The sequence below is a fragment of the Mesocricetus auratus genome, unplaced genomic scaffold (assembly GCF_017639785.1).
Source record: "Mesocricetus auratus isolate SY011 unplaced genomic scaffold, BCM_Maur_2.0 Super-Scaffold_100691, whole genome shotgun sequence".
Taxonomy (NCBI): Eukaryota; Metazoa; Chordata; class Mammalia; order Rodentia; family Cricetidae; genus Mesocricetus; species Mesocricetus auratus.
Window position 1 is genome coordinate 37653378 of NW_024429267.1, and position 20504 is coordinate 37673881.

A 20504-nucleotide genomic window follows, 5' to 3' on the forward strand; every position below is an offset into this window, starting at 1 on the left:
TTGGTTGGACATCACGATGATGAAAACAATAAACAAACAGTGAGAGCCAGATCTACGGCATCGGCAATGGGGGCGGTTAACATTCCTTCATAGAAGAAATGAGGGATGGCCAGAAGACTCTCATCTGAGATTCCAGCTGCGCTTGTCTCCTGGCTTACTGTGCTATGAGGTTCTAGAGCAGAGGAAGTGGCAGGCTTACCAGGGGGCCAGGACTCCAGTGATTAGCGCTTTGGAGTCACCCTGGCCCTGCAGGTAATGTCAATAAGTTCTTAGGCTCATCCTGCTGAGCTCGGATGGAATCATTCCTTTGGTCTGTTGGTATGCTTTAACAGGTAAATGGGTATTTCTTTACCCCCCCCCCCACAGGAAAGGTAACATAACAGGTGCAAACAGGCTTGCCGTTTTTCTTCTTGTATTTTTGTTATGGTATTAATTAAATAATGGCAATTTCAGAAGCACAGTTTCAAATGAAATTGTTATGTGACACTGTTTGATGTTTTTCAAATAGAAAATGTTACTTTTTCCAATTAAACTGGATGTATCAGCCAGGCAATGGTAGCACACACCCTTAATCCCAGTATTTAAGAAGCAGAGGCAGGGGGAATCTCTGAGTTTGAGGCCAGCCTGGTCTACATAGTGAGTTTCAGGACAACCAGGGCTACAAAATCAAAATGACAATAACCCCCTGGAGATATGCTTTAATGTAGAGGCAACCTATCTGCACAGGAGAAGAAAAGTTATGCCGACAAGTTTACTTGTAGAAATACATGGGGTACAGCATAGGTTTTATTTTACAGGGTACACTCCAGTGAAGATTACTGATGTGCAATGTTCTTCATTTAGATTTCTATATTATTTTCCATTTAATTTTACAACATTTTTACATCACTTAAAAGATGAGGTATGGGGCAGCAATTATGGGAAGCTTGCTGCCAAGCCTGGCAACCTAAGTTCAGGAGGAGAGAACCAACTCCAGATAGCTGTTCTCTGACCTCTATACATGCAGTGTGGCATGCAAGCATGCATTCAAATGCAATAGAAATAATAAAACACATTTTTCTGACCATTGGAATATTACAGTTTCAAGTAACAAAAGAGAAAAATGAAAACATTGCAGACTAAATCTACCGATATGTACACAGTGAACACATTTAATTACCACAGCCATTAGCAAGTCCTGATGTCTCCTCTTCAGCTCAGAACCCATTAACAAGTAGTCACTGGAGGAGCTCTGGAATCTCCCTGTTGTCCACAATGAGTGTGTGGATAATCCCTTCTCTTCTCTTCCCACTGCTGACGGCTTTTATGTAACACTCATGGTTCCCAACACTGAAGTGTGTTTCAGTTCCATCATCTACAAACTTGCCCTAGGACAGCAATGGAGGAAGCATCAGTGGTCCAGAAATCTCTGTCGGGGCACTAGCCTCATCTAAAAAGTACCAGCGGTATAATGAAATCACACGTTTGTAAAATGTTAAGGGTTGCAGACTCAGAGTTTGAAGCTTGTGTTCACATACCTTTATGATTCTGTTATAAACTGAGCTTCTTCCTTTCCTCACATTCATTCATTATTTTGACTTTGAAATAAGATCTTACTGTGTAGCCAAGGTTAGGTTAAGCCAGAGCTCATGACCTTAATCTCCTGATCCTCATGCCTTCACTTAATTCTATCATTACAATGATCACTATAGAAATACTTTTATTATGCCCACTTGACAGATAAGAAAACAGAGGCAGATGACTTGAAAGTGCCACTCTGCGAGGAGACTACTCTCAACCACTTCAAAATTCTGCTTCCTTTGGGGAAAAGGTAATTTGTAATAAAATACACGCTTACTAATGAAAACCAGACTACTAAATTTATTGAGCACTTTAAATGTGTCTACTTAGAAATGAAACTCATACCCTAAGTTTAAAGTACATACCTTGATCTGAAACTTACCTGATCTGAAACCTATAAATATGTATAACTCACTAATAAAATCCTTTGTTGATTACATGTTAAATTATAATTCCTTCTGTGGTGATATGCTATTTATGATTTGTTAAAGCTTGCCCGATGATTCAGAAAGCAAAGTCAGCCTCAAGCACTAGAGACAGACAGTGGTACTACACCCCTTTAAATCCAGCAGCCATAGAGCTAGGCAGTGGTGATATATACCTTCAATCCCAGAACTCAGAATTTAGAGGTAGATGGATCTCTGTTAGTTCAAGGCCACACTGACAACACGAACTTGTTCCAGTCATAAAAGAAACAGCTCACACAAAGGTGATCTCAGCACTTGGGATCACATTCCTTTAGGAATCCCAGCACTAGGGAGGTGAAGATTGGAGTGATATGGCTGGGCAGAGAAAGGAGCATAAGCAGGTGGAGACAGGAACTGAGAGTTTTTGCCTCTGAGGATTTGTGGAGACAGGATTACTATTTCAGCTTGGTAGAGTTAAGAGTTACTGGGTTGGCTGCTTTGTTCCTCTGATCTTCAGCTTGAAGCTTGAACCTCAATAGGTCTGGTGTAGCTGGCCCACAGTAGGTACCTGACCAAATGCATGGTAATTACTTCTTTTCTACAGGTTCCTTCTGGCCTGGAGAGCTCCCTGGACCTCTGCATGAACAAGGCTTCTCTCAGCAGGTTTATTCCAGGGAATGTCTCTCAGAGACAAAGCTGGAGAGACCAGGTTACATCTGCCAGGCTTAAGAAATGAAAATGTGCCAGGTGTTAGTGGCACACACCTTTAATCCCAGCACTTGAGAGGCAGAGGCTAGCGGATCTGCGAGTTTGAGGCCAGCCTGAGCTACAGAGTGACTTCCAGGGCAGGCTCCAAAACAATACAGAGAAACCCTATCTTGAACCCCCACCCTCCAGAATAGAAATGAGAACACATCTACCTTTGTGACTGTGGATTCTTGTCTCCTCAGCCAGACAGTTAGGAGATCGAGTAGATTCGAGGTAATCAACTGAATTGTTACCCCCAAAGCAACCTTTCGTCTGAGTGCCTTAACTCACCTTCCTACACCTGTAATGGGAGCAACTGACCCATGCAACCAGAGAGAAGGCGAGTAGAGCAGAGAGTTAGCTGCTCACCATTGCCAACCTGGGCCTTCCTCCCTAGAGCACAAACTCGGGCATTAGGAACAACACTTGCTGTGTTGCCAGAAGACCCCAAGACACGGAGTTTCTTCCCAATGACTTCAGCTCCTGGTCCCACATTCCCTGTGCCACCATGTTAATTCATTTCTGCTTGAAATTCATCCCTATATCCATTTCCCTCCAAGTCACACGACTCCCAGTCCCGGAGAGCAAAGCTGAGAACATTGGAGCCTGCTTGGCTTTTGCGGGATGCTTGGCCTCCCTGCAGAGGAGCGTCTCCCCTCCTACCTTGACAATACTGGTCTACAAATTCCACCTGTCTTCTGGCTTTTGTGACAGTGTCCTTTGATGTTTACCTTCATGTCATCTGACACTGTGTACATCACTACTTCTTTAAAAATCAAACCAAAGGCCCCTCACTTTTGGAAAGTACCCCCACGGTTTTGAGGATATGTGCAAAGCCTTCCTACCCACGTGGGATCTGGGTCAGCAGCGTTGGCAGTGCAGAGGGCTGAAAGCTAGAATTTGTTTATTATCAGCTCCTAGGGGACTACTACACTTGATTTCTAGAGGAACAAAACCAGGAAGACAGCAGCTCTCGGGGAAGTAACTTTTGAAAATGAACACGTCTCAGGATAAAAGTCTAGCCAGGAAGCCGGGCGTTGGTGGCGCACGCCTTTAAATTAATCCCAGCACTTGGGAGGCAGAGGCAGGCGGATCTCTGTGAGTTTGAGACCAGCCTGGACTACCAAGCGAGTTCCAGGACAGCCTCCAAAGCCACAGAGAAACCCTGTCTCGAAAAACCAAAGAAAAAAAAGAGAGAGAGAGAGAGAGAGAGAGAAAAGTCTAGCCAGGAGAGGCAAGGTGGATTGTGTGGCTATGTCTCCAATTGCCCCAGGCACCGTCTGGCAAAGATTTTCAGAACTTGGAGTAAAAGGCAATTCCTATACTTTTTGGTTTTACTCGGATTACCTTGGTTAATTACATAATCACTAGAATTAGAACTCGGTTGTGGTGGTGGTTCCCATTTGCAACCCCAATGTTGAGTAGGCTGAGGCAAGAGGGTTGAGTTTGAGGTTAGCCTAGTCTACACAGGAAAATAGAAGTTCTAGAATGAGGAAATGCAGTAACATTTGGTCACGTATGCACTAGGAATAATTAAAGGCTGACTTACCGCTGACTCTATTATTTTACCATTGCACCACACATCCATAGTGTTTTTTTCTGTAAAAGTAATAACATTTCAATGTTATAATTCCGCATTCAAAGTTAACTTACTGTATTTGTTTTAATTTGTACGTGTAAAGGTGTTCTGGTTGCATATATGTCTGTGTAACACTTGTGTGTCAAGTGCCCACAGAGGCCAGAAGAGGGTGCCAGATTCCCTTCCCCTGAATTATCTGCACCAAATAAGAAAAGAAAAACCTGGGCATGGCGGTCATGCCTGTAACGCCAGCACTCAGGAGGCAAGGGATGGATGATGACTTTAAATTCAGATCTGCACACTAAAGCATGTATGTACAAATGTAATTGCATGTGTACATATATATGTAAGTATTACTGCCTGTGTACATATGTTGAGTTTTGTTCCGATTTCTGTTTTTATGAGTTTGCTTGGGGGTGATTTTGCTTTTGCTTTTATCTTGGAACTGGGGATCAAACCCAGCACCTTGCGATGCTTGTCAGGTGCTGTACCACCAACCCACATCTTCAGCTCTATGTTTTGTTTTGACATTCTCCTTTGAACCAGCCCTTAACATCTTTCCCTGTTAAATAATGAGAGAAATAACTGATCCAGACATCCCTCCCACCGAACCTGGCTGACAGAGAGGAGGCCTTGGCAATCTGTGGGACCTTGGAGAGTGGAGCAGTATTTATTCCTGGCATACAGAGGGACTCTGGGAACCCATACCACGTGGAGGGATGATCTCTCAGCCTGGACATAGGAGGAAGAACCTAGGCCCTTCCCAGGATGATGTGACAGACTCTGAAAATCCCTCATGGAAGCCCTTGCCCTCCCTGGGGAGTGGAAGGGGATGGAGGGAGGGGATGGTTGGGAGGATTGGGGGTGGGGGAGGAGGGGAGGGAGAGGGAAATGAAAGTGACATTCATAAAAAGTTAAATAAAAAATATGGAAAAAATAATGAGAGAAATAAAATTCTTCACAAGTTTATGTAAAAATAAATTATTCTCCTGACAAACAAAACAAAACAAAAACCTTGAGGGTTGATTGAATATTGAATGATGACCTGCTCACGTGAATGCATGAGGAAAGCATGGCTCTTGCACTCTTTTATCCTGTTCAAATCCCCTACTTAATTCTATGGAGGAAACACATATCACTATAAAAATCTAATATGGCTTGCATAGGTTTAAGCCAGATGGGGTTACAGAGCCGAGAGGGGGAAGTGAACACAGTCTCCCATCCTTAAACAGGACGCGATTTCCTACTGACAATCCCTTGCAAATAAAAAAATCAGTTTTCTCCCAATGGAATCTCACTTATGCATAGGCCCCACTCCCAGCTGTAGGTGACCAACACAAAACACACTCAGTGGTGTTCTTACAGATTTGTTGTCTCATATTGCTTTCTTTCAGTTTTTTAAAAAATTTAGGTTTTTTTTGCTTGTATATTATGGTTTCCAATTTTGTGTTCTTACTGATTTTATTTGTGTGTCTCTGTGTGCTTCTTGTGATTTTTCCAATTTTTAAATTCTGCTTTGTTTGTTTGTTTTTTTATTTACCTGTTTCTTTTCTAAAGAGATAAAGAAAGCATGGGGTTGGGTAGGTGGGGAGGTGGGGAGGATCTGGGAGAAGATGGGGGAAGGGAAACCATGATCAGAATATACTGCAGAATATATTTTATGAATTTTTAATTGAAAAAATCTGGGGGCTGGAGAGATGGCTTAGAGGTTAAGAGCACTGGCTGTTTTCCAGGGGTCTTGAGTTCAATTCCCTGCAACCATATGGTGACTCACAACCAGCTATAATGAGATCTGGACTCCTATCCTGGTGTGCAAGGATACATGCAGGCAGAACACTGTATGCATAATAAATAAATAAATCTTTAAAAAAATCATCCTCAGAAACAGCCCTGACTCACCCAAAACAATTCTAAAGTTCTTGCCGTCCAAGTGCAGTATCCAGGTGTTGGTGGTCTTTGATCTGTTCTCCATGTACTTCCTGAAGCTTTTCCCCTCAATTTCCAGGATATATTTAAAAACATAACCTTTGCCAGACAGTATACGTATGGCGGCTTTGGTTTTTCCCACTCCAACGCAGAAGATTTCTTTGCCCACTAAATTGAACATCCAGTCTTTTCTTATCTCTTCCTAGATGATAAAATAGACTAGGTTAGAATGTACAGATGGAGAGAATTTTAATATTTAACATTTAAGAAATAATAAAAACTTCAAGGTGATTGTGGTGGGTTTTGTTTGTTTGTTTTTGTTTTTCAAGACAGGTTTCTCTGTGAGACAGTCCTGACTGTCCTAGAATTTGATTTGCAGAACAGGTTGGCTTCGAGCTTACTGAGATCCACCTGCCTCTGCCTCCCCAGTGCTAGGATTAAAGATGTGCGCCACCACTGCCTGGCTGATTGTTGTAGTTAGAATAAGAATGCCCCCCCCCCAGGCTCATATATTTCAAAGTTTGGTCATCAGGGAGTGGTACTATTGGAAATATTATAAGGATTAGGAGGTGTGGTCTTGCTGAAGGAAGTGTGTCACTGGGGGCGGGCTTTGAGGTTTTAAAAGCTCATGCCAGGCTCAGCAGCTCTCTCTCTTCCTGCTGCCTGTGGATCGGATGCAGAACTCTCAGGCTCCGTGGCTCTCTCTCTTCCTGCAGAACTCTCAGGTACTTCTCTAGCACCGTTTCTGCCAAGCCTGCTGCCATGCTTCCTGCCGTGCTGGCAATGGACTAAACCTCTGAAACTGTAATCAATCTCTAATTAAACACTTTGCTTTATAAGAGTTGCCTTGGCCATGATGCCTCTTCACAATATAACACTGACTAAGACAGGGATTAAAAGCCAATGTTATTTGTACTTTATGAATTCATAATATTAAGGTTTTTCTTAAAAATCACTTTTCTGTATGTGGAGGCACATAACTTTAACCCCAGTACTTGGGAGACAGATGAAGGTGGATCTCTGTGACTTTGAGGCCAGCCTGGACTACTTAGATCCTGTCTGAAAATAAAAAAAACCATTTTAAGTTTAAATACCAGATTTCATATTCTTGGTTTTTTTTGAGACAGGGTTTCTCTGTGAAGATTTCATATTCCTTTATGTAATTATTCTTTTGTAACTACCACTAGATTGCATTATACAGAAAAATAAATAGATGAAAAAACATAACCACTGTGAGAAAAAGCCCTAACTTTATATATGAAGAAGCTATGCTGATAAAACCAAGCTTCAGGGCTGGAGACATGGTTCAGAGGTTAAGAGCACTGGCTGCTCTTCCAGAGGTCCTGAGTTCAATACCCAGAACCCACATGGTTCTATAATTGCAGGCTCAGGGGATCTGATATCCTGTTGTATCCTCAGAGGACCCCAGACACACATGTGTTGCACATGCATGCATAAGGCAAAATACCCTTACACATACAAATAAAATAAATAGAAATGCTTAAGAAAGCATGCTGATGTAGTCTTGCATACTTTTACTTCCAGCACTGGGAAGGCAGAGACAGGAGGTTCTCTATGAGGTCTAGACCAGCCCTGTCTATATAGCAAGTTACAGGACACCCAGAGAGAGACTCTGCCTCAAAGAGAGAGGGAGGGATAGATAGAGAAAGGGAGAGAGGGAGAAATGAAGGAATGTGAGCTTCTTTGTAGCATATTTTTACAAAGTCACATTATGTTTTCCTACCTTCCCATCCACATACACAACTCGTTTTCCTGATGTCGTCCCATGTTCAAATTCAATCTTGTGGGCTCCATCGTTTAAAATAACATCCCAAATAGCTACAATATCTGTCATTTCCCCAGGCTATAAAGAGGGCAAAGGAAATAAAGATGAAACCATTAAAATGGGCTAAAACAGTAATGAATATCCAGTTAATCCTCTCAAGATGAAAACAACAATTTCTCTTTCTTTGCTTTTTTCTTTCTTTTGCTTTTTCCTTCCTTCCTTCCTTCCTTCCTTCCTTCCTTCTTTCATTCACTCTTTCTTTCTTTCCTTTTTTCTTTTGGACAGGGTGCTGTGTATTCCAGGCTGCCTTCAATATACTTTGCAAGCCTGATGATTGGAGTTTGACCCCTGGAACCCATGAAAAGTGTGGAAGGAGAGAAATGACTCCACAAAGTTGTCTTCTGTCCTCCACACGTGATTCATAATACACACCCCAACACACATGCTCACACATCATAGAAAACACGAGTCTGTGGTTTTATGGGCTCTGCAGTGGCTGTGTTCTTTATTTGTTCAAAGCCATGTACTCTCCCTATAAATGTCAGCCTTCAGCTTTTCAAGTCATTGTTTATTTGAACCTGTTTTCAAAGGATACTGTTCTTGGCAGCCATGGTGGCACACACCTGCCATTCCAGCATTTGGGAGGCAGAGGCAGGAGGATATCAGGAGTCCAAGGTCATTTTCTGATACAGTGACACCACCAGAGACTGAATCTAAACCAAACCAAACCAAACCAAACCAAACCAAACCAAACCAAACCAAACCACAACATGGCATAAAGTCAGCGGATTCACTGAAAAGTAGTAGTTTGTTTTCGATGACTGATGTAGTGGCTGATGGCCCTGTCCTCCGTGGCAAGGAAGACCTAAAATCACTGTGCAGAGTGCCATCCCTGGTATAGCATCCCTACCTCCCATGAGAGGGACGTATGCTCCAAGCCCAGTCCCAGTGCCCTGGTTCCTGTTGAGTGGGATCTGCACACCTTGAAACAAGAAGAGTGCTAGGTTATCTCAGTGTCCCCCGTTCAGAGCATATCCCAGTGTTCTGTTTGTTCTTCTGCATTCAGATATACTGCTACTTGGAAATGAACAACTAAGAGGCCTGTGGGAACCTACCTGACCCACAGGCCATGAAGTTCCCTGGGACTACAAGTGGCTTCAGGAAGGAAAGAATCGATTCTGACCTGTGCTATACCCTGCACACCAGCTTTAATGGCAGGAAAAAAAAAAAGTCTGGCCCCTGGCAGATGCCAATAATACAGGACCAAAAGGAAGCTGCTGTTTTCCCTTTTAAAAAATTTCTAAAATCTACCTTTTAAGTGCATTTATTTCAAGTATATTTTAGACCCCACCAAGTGCATTTATTTCAAGTATATTTTAGACCCCACACCTTTAAAATGTAATAATTAAAGCAACCAGGACCTTGTGCCTGCCAGGCAAACACTCTACTACTAAGGTATAACCCCATCCCTTCTGGGGTGTTGAGATAGTCTCACTTGCTTTCAGGGATTTTTTTAGTTTCACTTACAGTCCAGGCTAGCCTCAGCTTCCTGAGTGCTGGGACTACAAATGGAAGCTATCATTCCCGGCTTGGTTTTTCTTTATTGTTTTTCACTACCATTCCTGGCTTGATTTTTTTCAATCTTTTATGTTTTCATCTTATTATTTATCTTTCTTACCTTTTGTTTTTTCATATCTTTTAAAAGACTTGTCCGTATGTGGTTACATGTGCTTAAGCATGTGTGGGCCTGTGTGGAATGCATCTTCTTCTCAGTAGCCCTTAGAATTTCTTTAAAACACCATTTTTTAGGCCGCAAATCTTAATGAATATGACAAAATTGAAGTAATTTCTTTTTTATTATATCAGATCACAATGGGCTAAAACTAGGAATGAGCAGCAAGGCAACTGCAGAAATTATAGGAATGCACAGAAAAGGAGTAATATACATGCTTTTTGGAGACAGGATCTTACTCTGTAGCCCAGGCTGCCCTAGAACTTCCCACTTCCCACTAGAACTTCCCACTCTTCCTGACTCAGCCTCTACATGCTGGGATTACAGGCATGAGCTAACACATCTGACTACCATAAGTACAGTCTTGAATATATAGTGGGTTATTTATGAAAGAAGACATATGTCCAGCACGCCTGGAATCCCACCACTCACAAGGCAGGTAAGAGCATTTGCTGCTCTCGCAAAGGACTCAGACTTGATTCCCAGCACCCACATGGTGTCTCACAACCATCTGATATCCTCTTCTGACTCTTTGGGCACCAGGCATGACCATAAGTACACAGACACGTATACAGGCAAAAGACTCACACACATAAAATAAATAAATCTAAGTAAAACTTTTAAAGACAAATGGAATTTTGTGATATTAAAAAGCTCTGCACAGCAAATGATGCAGCAGGCAAAAGAGGCAGCAAATAGACTAGGGGAGAATATTTATCAGAACTTCACCCAACAGAGGGTTAATATCCAGAATATATTGTTTTCAATAAAAAAAAATCTAAAAGAACAAATAATCCAACCAATAAAGGGGAAAACTAGACAATTATCGAAAGACGAGATCTAAAAAGTATTTACTGGGGCCAGGCATGGTGGTGAACACCTTTATGATTAGTACTAGCCAGGCAGGCTACAGACTGAGTCTATCTGAGGGAGGGAGGATAAAGAAGGGAAGAGAGGGGGAGGGAACTGATATGGGACGTCCTTCTGTATGCTATGTATACGTGTTTCTTTTATTGGTTGATGAATAAAGCTGTTTCAACCAATGGCCGGGGTGAATATACCTAGGTGGGAATTCCAAATAAAAGACAGAGAGAGAAGGAAGGCGGGTAGAAGAGACACCATGTAGCTGCTGGGGAAGCAAGACACCAGGGCCTCAAAAACAAAACAAAAACCGAAATAACAAAAACTATGTAGCTACAGGACTAATTAGAAACCCGAAGGACTCTAACTCAGCATATGCTAGGTATAACTATATACCCATGTTTATTTGGGCACTTTGTGCAATATGTATGGAATAAGCCTAAGTGCCTATCAACATGTAAATGGATAAAGAAAATGAAGTCTGTGTAAACACAGTGAGGTATCATTTATCCAGGAAGAAGGATGCAATCATGCTGTTCCTGGACAATGAATGGAACTGAAAATCAGCATGCTGAGGAACAGGAACCACACCAGAAGGGCAGATGTTACATGATGAATCTAAATTAAAACAGAGAAAGACACAAACAAAGACCCAAAGCAAAACAGACCAGAAAAACAAAGCATGAAAGCAGAGACCAGTTGGAAAAAGGAAGCGGACCAGCAGAAGTGTTGTTAATAGGTGGGGGTGGAGGGATTGTGGGGAAGGATGGGCAAAGCATTAAATCTACTGCTGGAGCCTCTTGAGTAGGATATCATAAAACCACAGGGGCAAGTTGCCTGGTCACAGGGTCAGATGCTACTGAGGTGTGGGTATGACCACCATAGATGGATGGCTTCAAGCTGGCTTTTGTTCAACAATCTGGGTTGTGGTCTCACCTGTGCAATCTTTTCCTACGGACCACTTTGCAAGCAGAGTGTTGCAAAGCAGCGTGTTGGGTCTGACTCTAGACAGCACAGCCTTGCTCCTGCAGCCAGCTTGGGGACTGGAAGCTCTGGAAGCATGCGCGCGGAACAGTACAGGCTGCCACCTGCCGCCCTGCGTTCTTGACCCTACCGGTGTGGCTGTCTAATGTGTTGCTCTCTGCACAGCTTTCCTCAGCCAGACATCACCAAGTCCCACCCTGTGAGCAACGCCCATCAACAAACGTTGCTAAGAGCCATCTTCACAGGGTGCCTGGCTCCGTTGCTGGGGTGAAGTTGGTGGGCAAAACCCTAGGAGTGGTGCTGCTCTGAAGCCCGAGGAAGGTAAATGTTTGTGGCATTGGTTCTCAAAAAACCACTTTCTGGCATCCCTTTTCTTTTCTCCCCATCGTGATACTGGAGATTGGGCCGATGCTCGATGTCTCATAAATCGCCTACACTGGCCTTGAACTCACTCTGTAACCCAGACAGATCTCAGACTTGCAATTCTCCAGAGCTCATCCTTTATTTCTTTAAAGACTCAGCCGCCTCTTGGTGGATTTTCATCGCTGTGTGAACTAACCCTTGCCGTCTCTTTACTCCCATCCTTAAGGAGGCAGGCAGGTACTTGTTGCTAGGCGCGTTCCCAAGTGCGCTTCGCTCTGCTCCGATGCATCTTTCCATCCCTTCCCCAAAATTTCACTTTGTCAGTTGAGTTGTTTTTCTAATGTCTTTCATTTATTTTTAAAATTTAAAATTGCTGTGAAATCCGTTCTGGCTTGGAACTCACTATAACTCAGGCTGCCTCGGATTCCTGATTGTCGTACCTTAGCGTCTCCAGCCCTAGGATTACATGTGAATGAAGAATAGAGGCTTGGGCAGACTAGAGCTCAGGATATACCGACTCTAAAATATTACTGTAGGAGAATGGGACATTCTGAAGATTTTTTTGGCATATTGGAGTTGGTTTTTCGAGACAGGGTTTCTCTGTAGCTTTGGAGGCTGTCCTGGAACTAGCTTTTGTAGACCAGGTTGATCTCGAATTCACAGAGATCCACCCGCCTCTGCCTCCCTAGTGCTGGGATTAAAGGCATGTGCCACCAACGCCAGTTTGGAGTTGATATATATATATTATATTGTTTTTAAAACTAGCCTGCATAGCCACCTTACAAGTTAACCAGTGGTCCCAGACAGAAGGCCCAGTAACAGAATAGAGACATTCAAAGATATTGAGGGCTTTTGAGGGCCTAGCAGATTTGAGGGCCATGGTCATCTTAATGCTGGTGTCCTTTCAAAATTTGTGTGTTGAAATCTGGCTTCCAACCCAAATATTAAGAGGTGTGGCCTTTGGGAGGTGATTAGGTCACGAGGGCTCTGCCTTCATGAATGGGATTAGTGCCTTTATAAATGTGACAGATTCCATTTGTCTCTTCCACTGGATGTATGTTTTGGAACCAGGTCCTATTCTACTCGGCTCAAAATATGTCCATCACCGAGATGATTTTTGTGAAAGAGAGATGATTCTAGAGGTGTGTGAAGATGGGGGGGGCAAATTTTATGTCTGCCTCCTCAAGTGTGTTAGTGACCAAAGTGATAAAACAGCTTACAGGGACTGTTGATTTTGGCTCAGGATTCTAGAGGCACCAGCAGGGTTGGCATGGTAGGTGGAGCACTTTCAAAAACATTTTTTCTAATTTATTAATTTATTTTTTACATTCCAATCCCAGCCCCCCTCTGGCTCCCCTCACCCTCCCCACACACACCTCACTTTCCATCTGCTCCTCAGAGAGGGTAAGGCCTCCCCTAGGAAATCTTAGTAGAGACAGGCCCAAGGCACCACCCCCCATGTCTAGGCTGAGCAAGGTATCTCTCCATATGGAATGGGCTCCACTAAGTCAGTCTGTGCATTGGATTTAGATCCTGGGCCCACTGCCAGTGCCTCATACATTGTCCCAGCTGGACCACTGTTACCTATATTCAAGGGAGTCTAGTTCTGTCTTACGCAGGTTCCCCATTTGTCAGACCTGAGTCAGTGATCTCTCACTAGCTCAGGTCAGCTGATTCTGTGGGTTTCCCCATCATGGTCTTGACTCCTTTGTTCATATTGTTCTCCTCCCTCACTTCAATTGTACTCCAGGAGCTTGGCCCAATGGTTAGTTGTAGATTTCTGCATTTGCTTCTGTCTGTTTCTGGAAGAGGGTTCTAGCTTCTCTGGGGTTGTGGATTGTAGGCTGGGTATCGTTTGCTTTATGTCTGGTATCCACTTATGAGTACATGCTATGATGGAGCACTTTACACTTTGGTCCCCAGGAAGCAGAGCTGGCATCTCATATTATAACAGACAGACTGGCGGCAGAGAAAAGAGGATACAGGAAGAGGCCAGAGCAAGACAGCATCCAAGGACATGCTCCCAGTGACCTGTTTCTTACTTTCAGCCCCTCCTGATAAAGCCATGATAGACTGTGAATCATCAAGGGGTTATTCTATTTGTTAGGTCAGAGTCCTGGTGATCTATTCTGGAAACATCATCACACGGAGACTTGACTCACTAGTTCTCCAGGCATTTCTCAATCCAGTCAAGCTGACAGTGAAGATTACAACAATCACAGGGAAGACAGGGTTTTAGGAATATTTATGGACTGGGGCATGGAGAGAAGAGATTAAGGGCTGGTTTGGACATTCATGATCAAACCTTAACAATGACAATGACCCAAATGTCAGCTCTGAAACTGGTGATTTTTAAAACCAGTTAAAAGCAAGCATCCAGGAGTTTGTGAAGTAGGTTAAGTCTAGAGGGTTTAGTCTGGAATTGAGAGTATGTAGAACTGGTTGTGTGAAGAATTTGTTTACGTTTTCTTTGGTTTCATACGGAGGCAGGAAGAAGGCACCATCTTTGAAATGGGCAAAACAAGCCCTCTCTAGACTCCCAATCTTTGGGCACTTTGGTCTCGGGCTTCTTAACCAGAAGAAAAAGGAACAAATTTCTGTGGTTTAGAGATTATCTAGTCAAAGGCATTTTGTTATAGGGGTTGGAATGGGTCCCATATTACAGTTTTTCTTTCTTTCTTTTTCTTTTTTTTGGTTTTTCGAGACAGGGTTTCTCTGTATTGTTTTGGAAGCTGTATTGTCCTGGAACTCACTCTGTAGACCAGGTTTGCAGTTTGTTTCTGCAGTGGATGACAATGAAAGGAAAGATTGTTCCAGTGTTAGGATTGATGCGGTGGATAAAGTTTTGAGGTACTAAGCAAGTACAGTCTGGGAGAGAAGACAGCTGACCAGAGGAACGACCTATTGATTAGGTACTAGATCTTGGAAGTGATATGACTGAATCCCTCAGCAAATTGTGCTACAGAGATTTTGCCAGGAGAGCAATGGTTTGTTCCCGATCTTGCATCGAAAGATTCCTAAAGAGGAAGACTTAACTGCAGCCTTTTCCTTGTTATGGTTTTACTTGTAATAAATGATTTCTGAAAGAACGAAGAGGTGGTGGTGAAGTTTCCAGAGCTGGGACAGGGTTGGCTGACCGCCCTCTCCCATACTTAGTTGTCCCCTTCTGAATTCCTTTTCCTCAAGTCCTTAATTATGAGAAACAACTCTGAGGTGGAAGGACCAGGAAACTCTAGTGGAGTCACAGCTCACAGCTTTGTGAAGGATGATATTTTCTCATAAAACTCAAGGAATCTAGCTATCTTTTATGAGACTAATAAAACAATCTATGAATTTCTTGCTATATTCCTCTAGTTCTCAACAGCCCAGTAATTATATTTATTCTATTTTACACAGGGAGCCAAAAGCCCTTCAGAAGTTATAGGCTTTATATTTGGAGTTAGGCACATAGGATTTGAAATGTTTATGTTAAGAGAACATATTTCTAGAAAAACATTGTGCTTGAAGAAAAACTTGGGCTTAATATTTCGGGTTTATCCCCCAAGGTACACTGAAATTGCTCTGGAATACTGGGTTTGAAGAATCGCTGGGGCTGTGGTTTCTATCTGTTCCGCAGAGGCAGGACACCCATGGGGAGAACAGTCATTTCTTACCTGCCAGGACTATATGGCAGGAAATCATGTCTCAACGAAACACACGAAAGGTCTTGGACTAGCATGAAACATTCTTGTTGGAGCTCATTGAACTTTTGCCTTTGCTCTGAGTCTCAGATTGCTTCCTTGCTTCTCAGGAGGCACCCAAGGGCTCTTCAGCTTCAGAAACTGCCTCTCACCAATGTGCTCACGAACACTATTGCCTTAAGAGATCAGCTGGAAATACTTCCATCACAATGGGATGTGCTTGTTTGGGGGTCTCCTTTTGAAACGAGTTCCGATTTTTTTCCAAATGTAGTTTTAAAAATAATGGACAATAAAATAAAAGGAAAGTAACTACATCAAATGCCCAGATATTTTAATTTTTTTACTGTCTCCCTCCCAATATTAGCTATGGACTCAAGGAGGAAACATCACTTTGGAAACCACTTACAGTTATGGTGCCTCCAGACTGCTTCCTTTCTGGAACTCAGGCTTACACCACCTGTGCATCTCTTAAGCAACTACTGATCAGGAGGCATGATGCATCTGCAGATCTGTCTCAATTAAACAAAAAGCAAAATTGAGACGTTTCTGAGGGAAAAGGAAGTATGTGGCTCTGGTTGCTCCTCATGTCAGTTGGAAACTCATTTTAGTATGAATTTATCATGTTTACAACAGCACAGACTAATAGTAACTGGATCCTTTGGGACGTATTGAACCACTTAATTAACCAATCTTTAAGTCCACTACCTCTGGGATTTCTGTTTTGTGAACTAATCAATTGCTATATTGTTTAAGACAGTTTGAATTAGATTTTCTGTTACTGGCATCAGAAATAATTATAACCCAGGGATGCTTAGCTTGTGGACTAAGGAAAGGGCAAGCAGAAAGACTATTAGGGAGTGGAAACTGAAAATCTGCCAGCCTTTGTTAATGTGAATACCTAGATATAGACAGGGATGGGGAATAGAGGGAGCCATGTTTGCAGGGAATAGATATGGTTCATACTCACGGCAGTTTCACCTGGCTTGAAAGCAGTATTCTCTAAGAGATGGGCCCTTGGACCTCTTGGTGAGTCACCTTAGTTGATGTGCTGGGTCCTAGGAGGCCCTGATGGGACTTGCATGTCCACAGTCTTTTCAGGAAGGCCTGTTGTCAATAGCGACACCACGTGGCTACCAGGTGCAAGAACAAGTACGGTAGATCCCGGAAACTTGAGGTCTTCATTCAGGTTTATGGAGGGTGGATGTTCTCTTAAATGTTTTGGATTTCTTAACCCTCTATCAGTGGAGAGGGACCCTAATTTTATTTTTCCTTTGAGACAAGGCCCCATGTAGCTCCCAGTGACTTTGACTTTTGCTATGTATGTACTCCTAATCTCCCGCCTCTTCCTCCTAAATTCTTGGATTACAAGCATGTGCCACCACGCCTGTCTTGGACAGTGTTGAGGATCAAACCCAACGGCTTCGTGCATGCTGGGCATTCTGCCAACTGAATTATATCCCCAGTTCCTGCTCCCCACCAGGTTTAGAATCGGCCTTAATTACATCTCCGTGAGCACTTCTCCCTTAGTTATACATTAGAGTCACTTGGAGGAACCTTACAGACTCTGGACACGTGGGCCCCCACTCCAGAGATTCTGTTTAATTAACCTGGAGGCCCGCGGATCAAGTTTTCAAAGCTTTTCAGCCGTTCAAACGGGAAGGGTCGTGCCCCCCTCACGTCATGGTCCTTTCCTCTCGGTAGCTGCAAACCCTTTGCTAAATAAACATGTTTATATCCGTGTCTCACAGGAGTCCGCCCCCCAAATAGACCGACTTTCTTCAGTCGGGCATCTAAATAGACGTTTAAAAGTGTTTAAGGAGGAGATAAAAGGTAATCAAGAAACGCTGATGGGACACACACACTGTAGGGAGGGCAACCGTCCAGTGACGGCGAGGCAGCCCGAGCCTCACTTTCACTTGCGACCGCGGATCAAAGAGTCTCCACTTTGGTGACGGAGCGTCTACCCGACCGAGTGTCCCGGGGGTGCCAGAGTGCCTACTAAGGACCCGCCGCCGCGCGTCTATGTGGGTGGGAAGCCCCGGCTCCACGCGCGGAGCCCGCCTCCCGGGCGCTCCAGATGGTTCTCCCGCCCCGCGGGGAGGCCATCGACTACTTCCGCTCGATTGGTCAGCCTGGCTGCGCCAACGGTCGGGGAGGCGGGGCTCAGGCTGAGGGGCGGGCGCGCTGCAAGCTGCCGGCTGCGGCTGAGGTGAGTGGTACTTGGGGTCCCCGAGGGCGTCGCGGGGTCCCTTCTCAAGAGCACGCTCAAAGGGGTCCTCTTTGGGGACCCGAATGACCACACTGACCAGCCAGGGCCCCCAGGGCGGAGTCGCCCCGGCGGCTAGGTGCGAGCTGGGAATCGCGCGTGCAGGGCTGAGCGTGGATCACCCTACGAGAGCCCGCCTGACACTTTGTGCGGCTCGCTTCCCACTCAGCCCCGAGCCCCGGCTCCTGTCCGAGCGAGTAAGGTGAGAGAGCCGGTAGAGGAGGCAGGAACTGGAGCTTAGACTCGTACGTGGCGCCGGCTGGGTTTGGGTTAGTTGTAGGTCCTCGGGACTGATTTCACTCCAGCTCTTTTTGCAGCGCTGTTAGGTAACCGCGGTTTGGAGCGCAGTGCGAGATCGCGGAGTAAGGGTAGGGGAGTGTCCCTCCGTCCTGTCAGACTCATTAGAAATTCAGGGGGAACTCCGCCCTTATGTAGAGTCCACGTTGATTAATGTGAAAAATACCACAAAGTCTAATCAAGGTTCCCATCACTATGAACCAGAGAGAACAGAGGACAACCTCGGGTGTAGGTCCTTGCCTTCCACCTGGTTTGGGACAAGGTCTTTTGTTTTTCTGCGTCCTACTCAGACTAGCAAGGAGAGCTGCAGTATCCTTCCACCTGCCCACGGGAGTGCTGGAGTTACAGAATTCTCTGTTTCCCTGGGTTCTGGGGATTGCGTCTCAAGCTTTCTTGCCTATACCCACTGAGCTGTTTGTCACCGTACCTTTTAGCGCGGCAGATGTTGGGTTTCTACCTTCTGCATTGAAAGTGCTTTTGTCTTTATTGTCCAATACACCTGCTCCTCCAGCTTCCCTTGGGAAAGGAATTTGTGCTGCTTGCTGTGTTGATAAGGCAGGATAGGAAGGCGTTTTATTGACAGTTTTTGCTTCAGCACAGGACAAGCCAATTCTGGCCTTTCTTGTCATCAGGGATGCAATAATCTGACTGAGATGATCTCCAGGCCTAACTCTCCTTTTTACTTGCAGAACAGTAACTCAATTCTGGGAAAAGCTTGATCACAGGTGCAGGCGAGTATTGCACTGCCTGGTTTTACTTGAGTGTTCTCAATACACGGGCAAATAAGAATAACTACCCTTGAAGCCACAAATCAGAATGGTAGCTTTGGATATCCAGCACGTTTCAACAAAGCAAAGAAAAGACAAGGGGAGGCCTTTGATGAAGAGCTCTAGGTCATTCTTGTTGCTGCGGGTTTTTAGGCTTTGGTTCCATGGTTATCTGCACCACGGTTTCCTGCCTTGTTAATAACGCACGGTTATTTCTAATGACAGGCTGAACATTTTAAGACTTTGGCTTGTATCTTTTTGAAGCCTAGATCAAGATCCAGTTTTGGACATGAGACTCATTGGGTGATCATTTTATTGAGATCAGCTTGGATGACCAGGTGGAAACTGCAAGAGGAATCACCATGACTGAGGTATGTCTGATATAATGGATGATTCTAGTTTTTTTCCAATTTAGGGAGATAGCAAAAAAAATTACTGGATATTACAAGTTTTTTTTCTCCTTTAGACTACCTGATAATTCTCAGTAAGTAAAGCTCAGTAAGAAAGCAGGAGTCCAATGAGTTCAATACACAGAGAATCTGTCGTGCTATGATGGGCTAGCATCCTCCATGCTCAGCGCGTATTTAGTCTTCTAATCTTTGCAGTACTTCTTCAAGCTAAGGACATTTCCTACTCCTCCTCCTTTATGAAGAAATCAAAGCAGAGAGGAATTAGTATCTCCTGGTTGTATGGTAGAATCCCCAGGCAGTTTGGTTATATGCTAGCTTTCTTTTGTTAGTATTGTATTAAACATTTCTTGCTGTTTTGATTTGGAAAACCTGTCTCAAGTGGCTGGCTGGGAGCTTGTGTAGAAATCCTGGATAGGGAAGAAGCAGTTCCTTAGTGTTGATAGCCTTGAGTTTGAGGACTAGAGGCTTAGGCTCCACGCTTTCAAAGGCTTGGAATGCCAACACTGAGCAGCTACAGTTCCAGCTCTTGAGCTATGGCTCTTTGACCTGTGCTCTTGAACCTGAGACTTACAGTCCTCACAGCCTCAGCTCCTGCCTGAAGTTCTTCATAGTCTCTCTACTTTGACACTCTCGCTTTTATAGCACACCAGTTTTTTTTTTTTGTGGTTTTAGCATCTTGCTCTTTCTGCTCTTGGTTGTTCTCTGGAACTCAACTGCTTTCTTGTCTGATGGTTCTGGTATCATGCCCTTGGCTTATAGTGGCTCAATGGAATTTTCCATTGACTCCTGTTGTCTTAGCTCTTGGTGGCGTTCAGAAACTTTTCAGCTGTCTCTGCCAGAGCAAGAAGCTTGCTGATTTTGTTGAATTTTTGGGCAACCAGTTTAATCAGGTCTTCCTGTGATTAAAGTCTACAAGCAGGCAAGACATCAATTGAGAGACGACTTTATTGAGCTTAATATTGCAACATGGAGTTTAGGGGTGATGTTACCTCATAGGCAAGAAGCCTCCTGACTAACGTGGAAAGAGAGAAAAAATGACTAGTTTAAGTAGCTGGCCTGGCTTATTTGGATACGGACTGTAGTTTTTTTTTACCAATTTTGATGATTAATGTTAGCTTGGCAGAATCTAGAATCACCTG

General features: G+C 44.0%; 2 protein-coding genes across 8 annotated transcripts in view; one reads left to right on the forward strand and one right to left on the reverse strand.

Annotated features, from left to right (window-relative positions):
* Positions 1-696: 696 nt before the first annotated feature.
* LOC101823731 (fas apoptotic inhibitory molecule 1) lies at positions 697-17647 on the reverse strand. 5 transcript variants are annotated; one of them, XM_040740025.1, is made up of 7 exons: positions 17536-17647; positions 16593-16755; positions 16032-16134; positions 7964-8083; positions 6193-6421; positions 4264-4313; positions 697-1367 (listed from the first exon to the last, which is right to left on the reverse strand). In XM_040740025.1, exons 4-7 carry the CDS (start codon positions 8072-8074, stop codon positions 1218-1220), a joined length of 540 nt encoding a protein of 179 aa, XP_040595959.1. In that variant the 5' UTR covers positions 8075-8083; positions 16032-16134; positions 16593-16755; positions 17536-17647; the 3' UTR covers positions 697-1217. The 5 variants fall into 5 exon arrangements, with proteins under 5 accessions (XP_040595959.1, XP_040595957.1, XP_040595958.1 ...); XM_040740023.1 differs by having other exon boundaries at positions 17486-17647; XM_040740024.1 differs by lacking the exon at positions 17536-17647 and having other exon boundaries at positions 16593-17202.
* The window catches only part of Cep70 (centrosomal protein 70), a 41052-nt gene continuing 37984 nt past the window's right edge, over positions 17437-20504 (forward strand). Inside the window, exons 1-2 of one of the 3 annotated variants that reach the window (XM_021228329.2) lie at positions 17437-17455; positions 19220-19326. In XM_021228329.2, coding sequence (XP_021083988.1) covers positions 19318-19326 — 9 coding nt within the window. In that variant the 5' untranslated portion in view covers positions 17437-17455; positions 19220-19317. Of the gene's footprint in view, positions 17456-17722; positions 17835-17911; positions 18094-19219; positions 19327-20504 lie in introns of those variants that run through there. The other 2 variants (XM_013114848.3, XM_021228328.2) reach the window with 2 other exon arrangements.

Excerpts from the sequence above, each read along its gene's own strand:
- LOC101823731 (XM_040740025.1), bottom strand. The coding sequence starts at position 8,074 with ATGACAGATATTGTAGCTATTTGGGATGTTATTTTAAACGATGGAGCC. Across the intron at positions 6,422-7,963 it reads TTGTGTATGTGGATGGGAAG|GAAGAGATAAGAAAAGACTG; the intron begins GTAGGAAAACAT and ends TTTATCATCTAG. Across the intron at positions 4,314-6,192 it reads GAACTTTAGAATTGTTTTGG|AAAAAAACACTATGGATGTG; the intron begins GTGAGTCAGGGC and ends TTACTTTTACAG.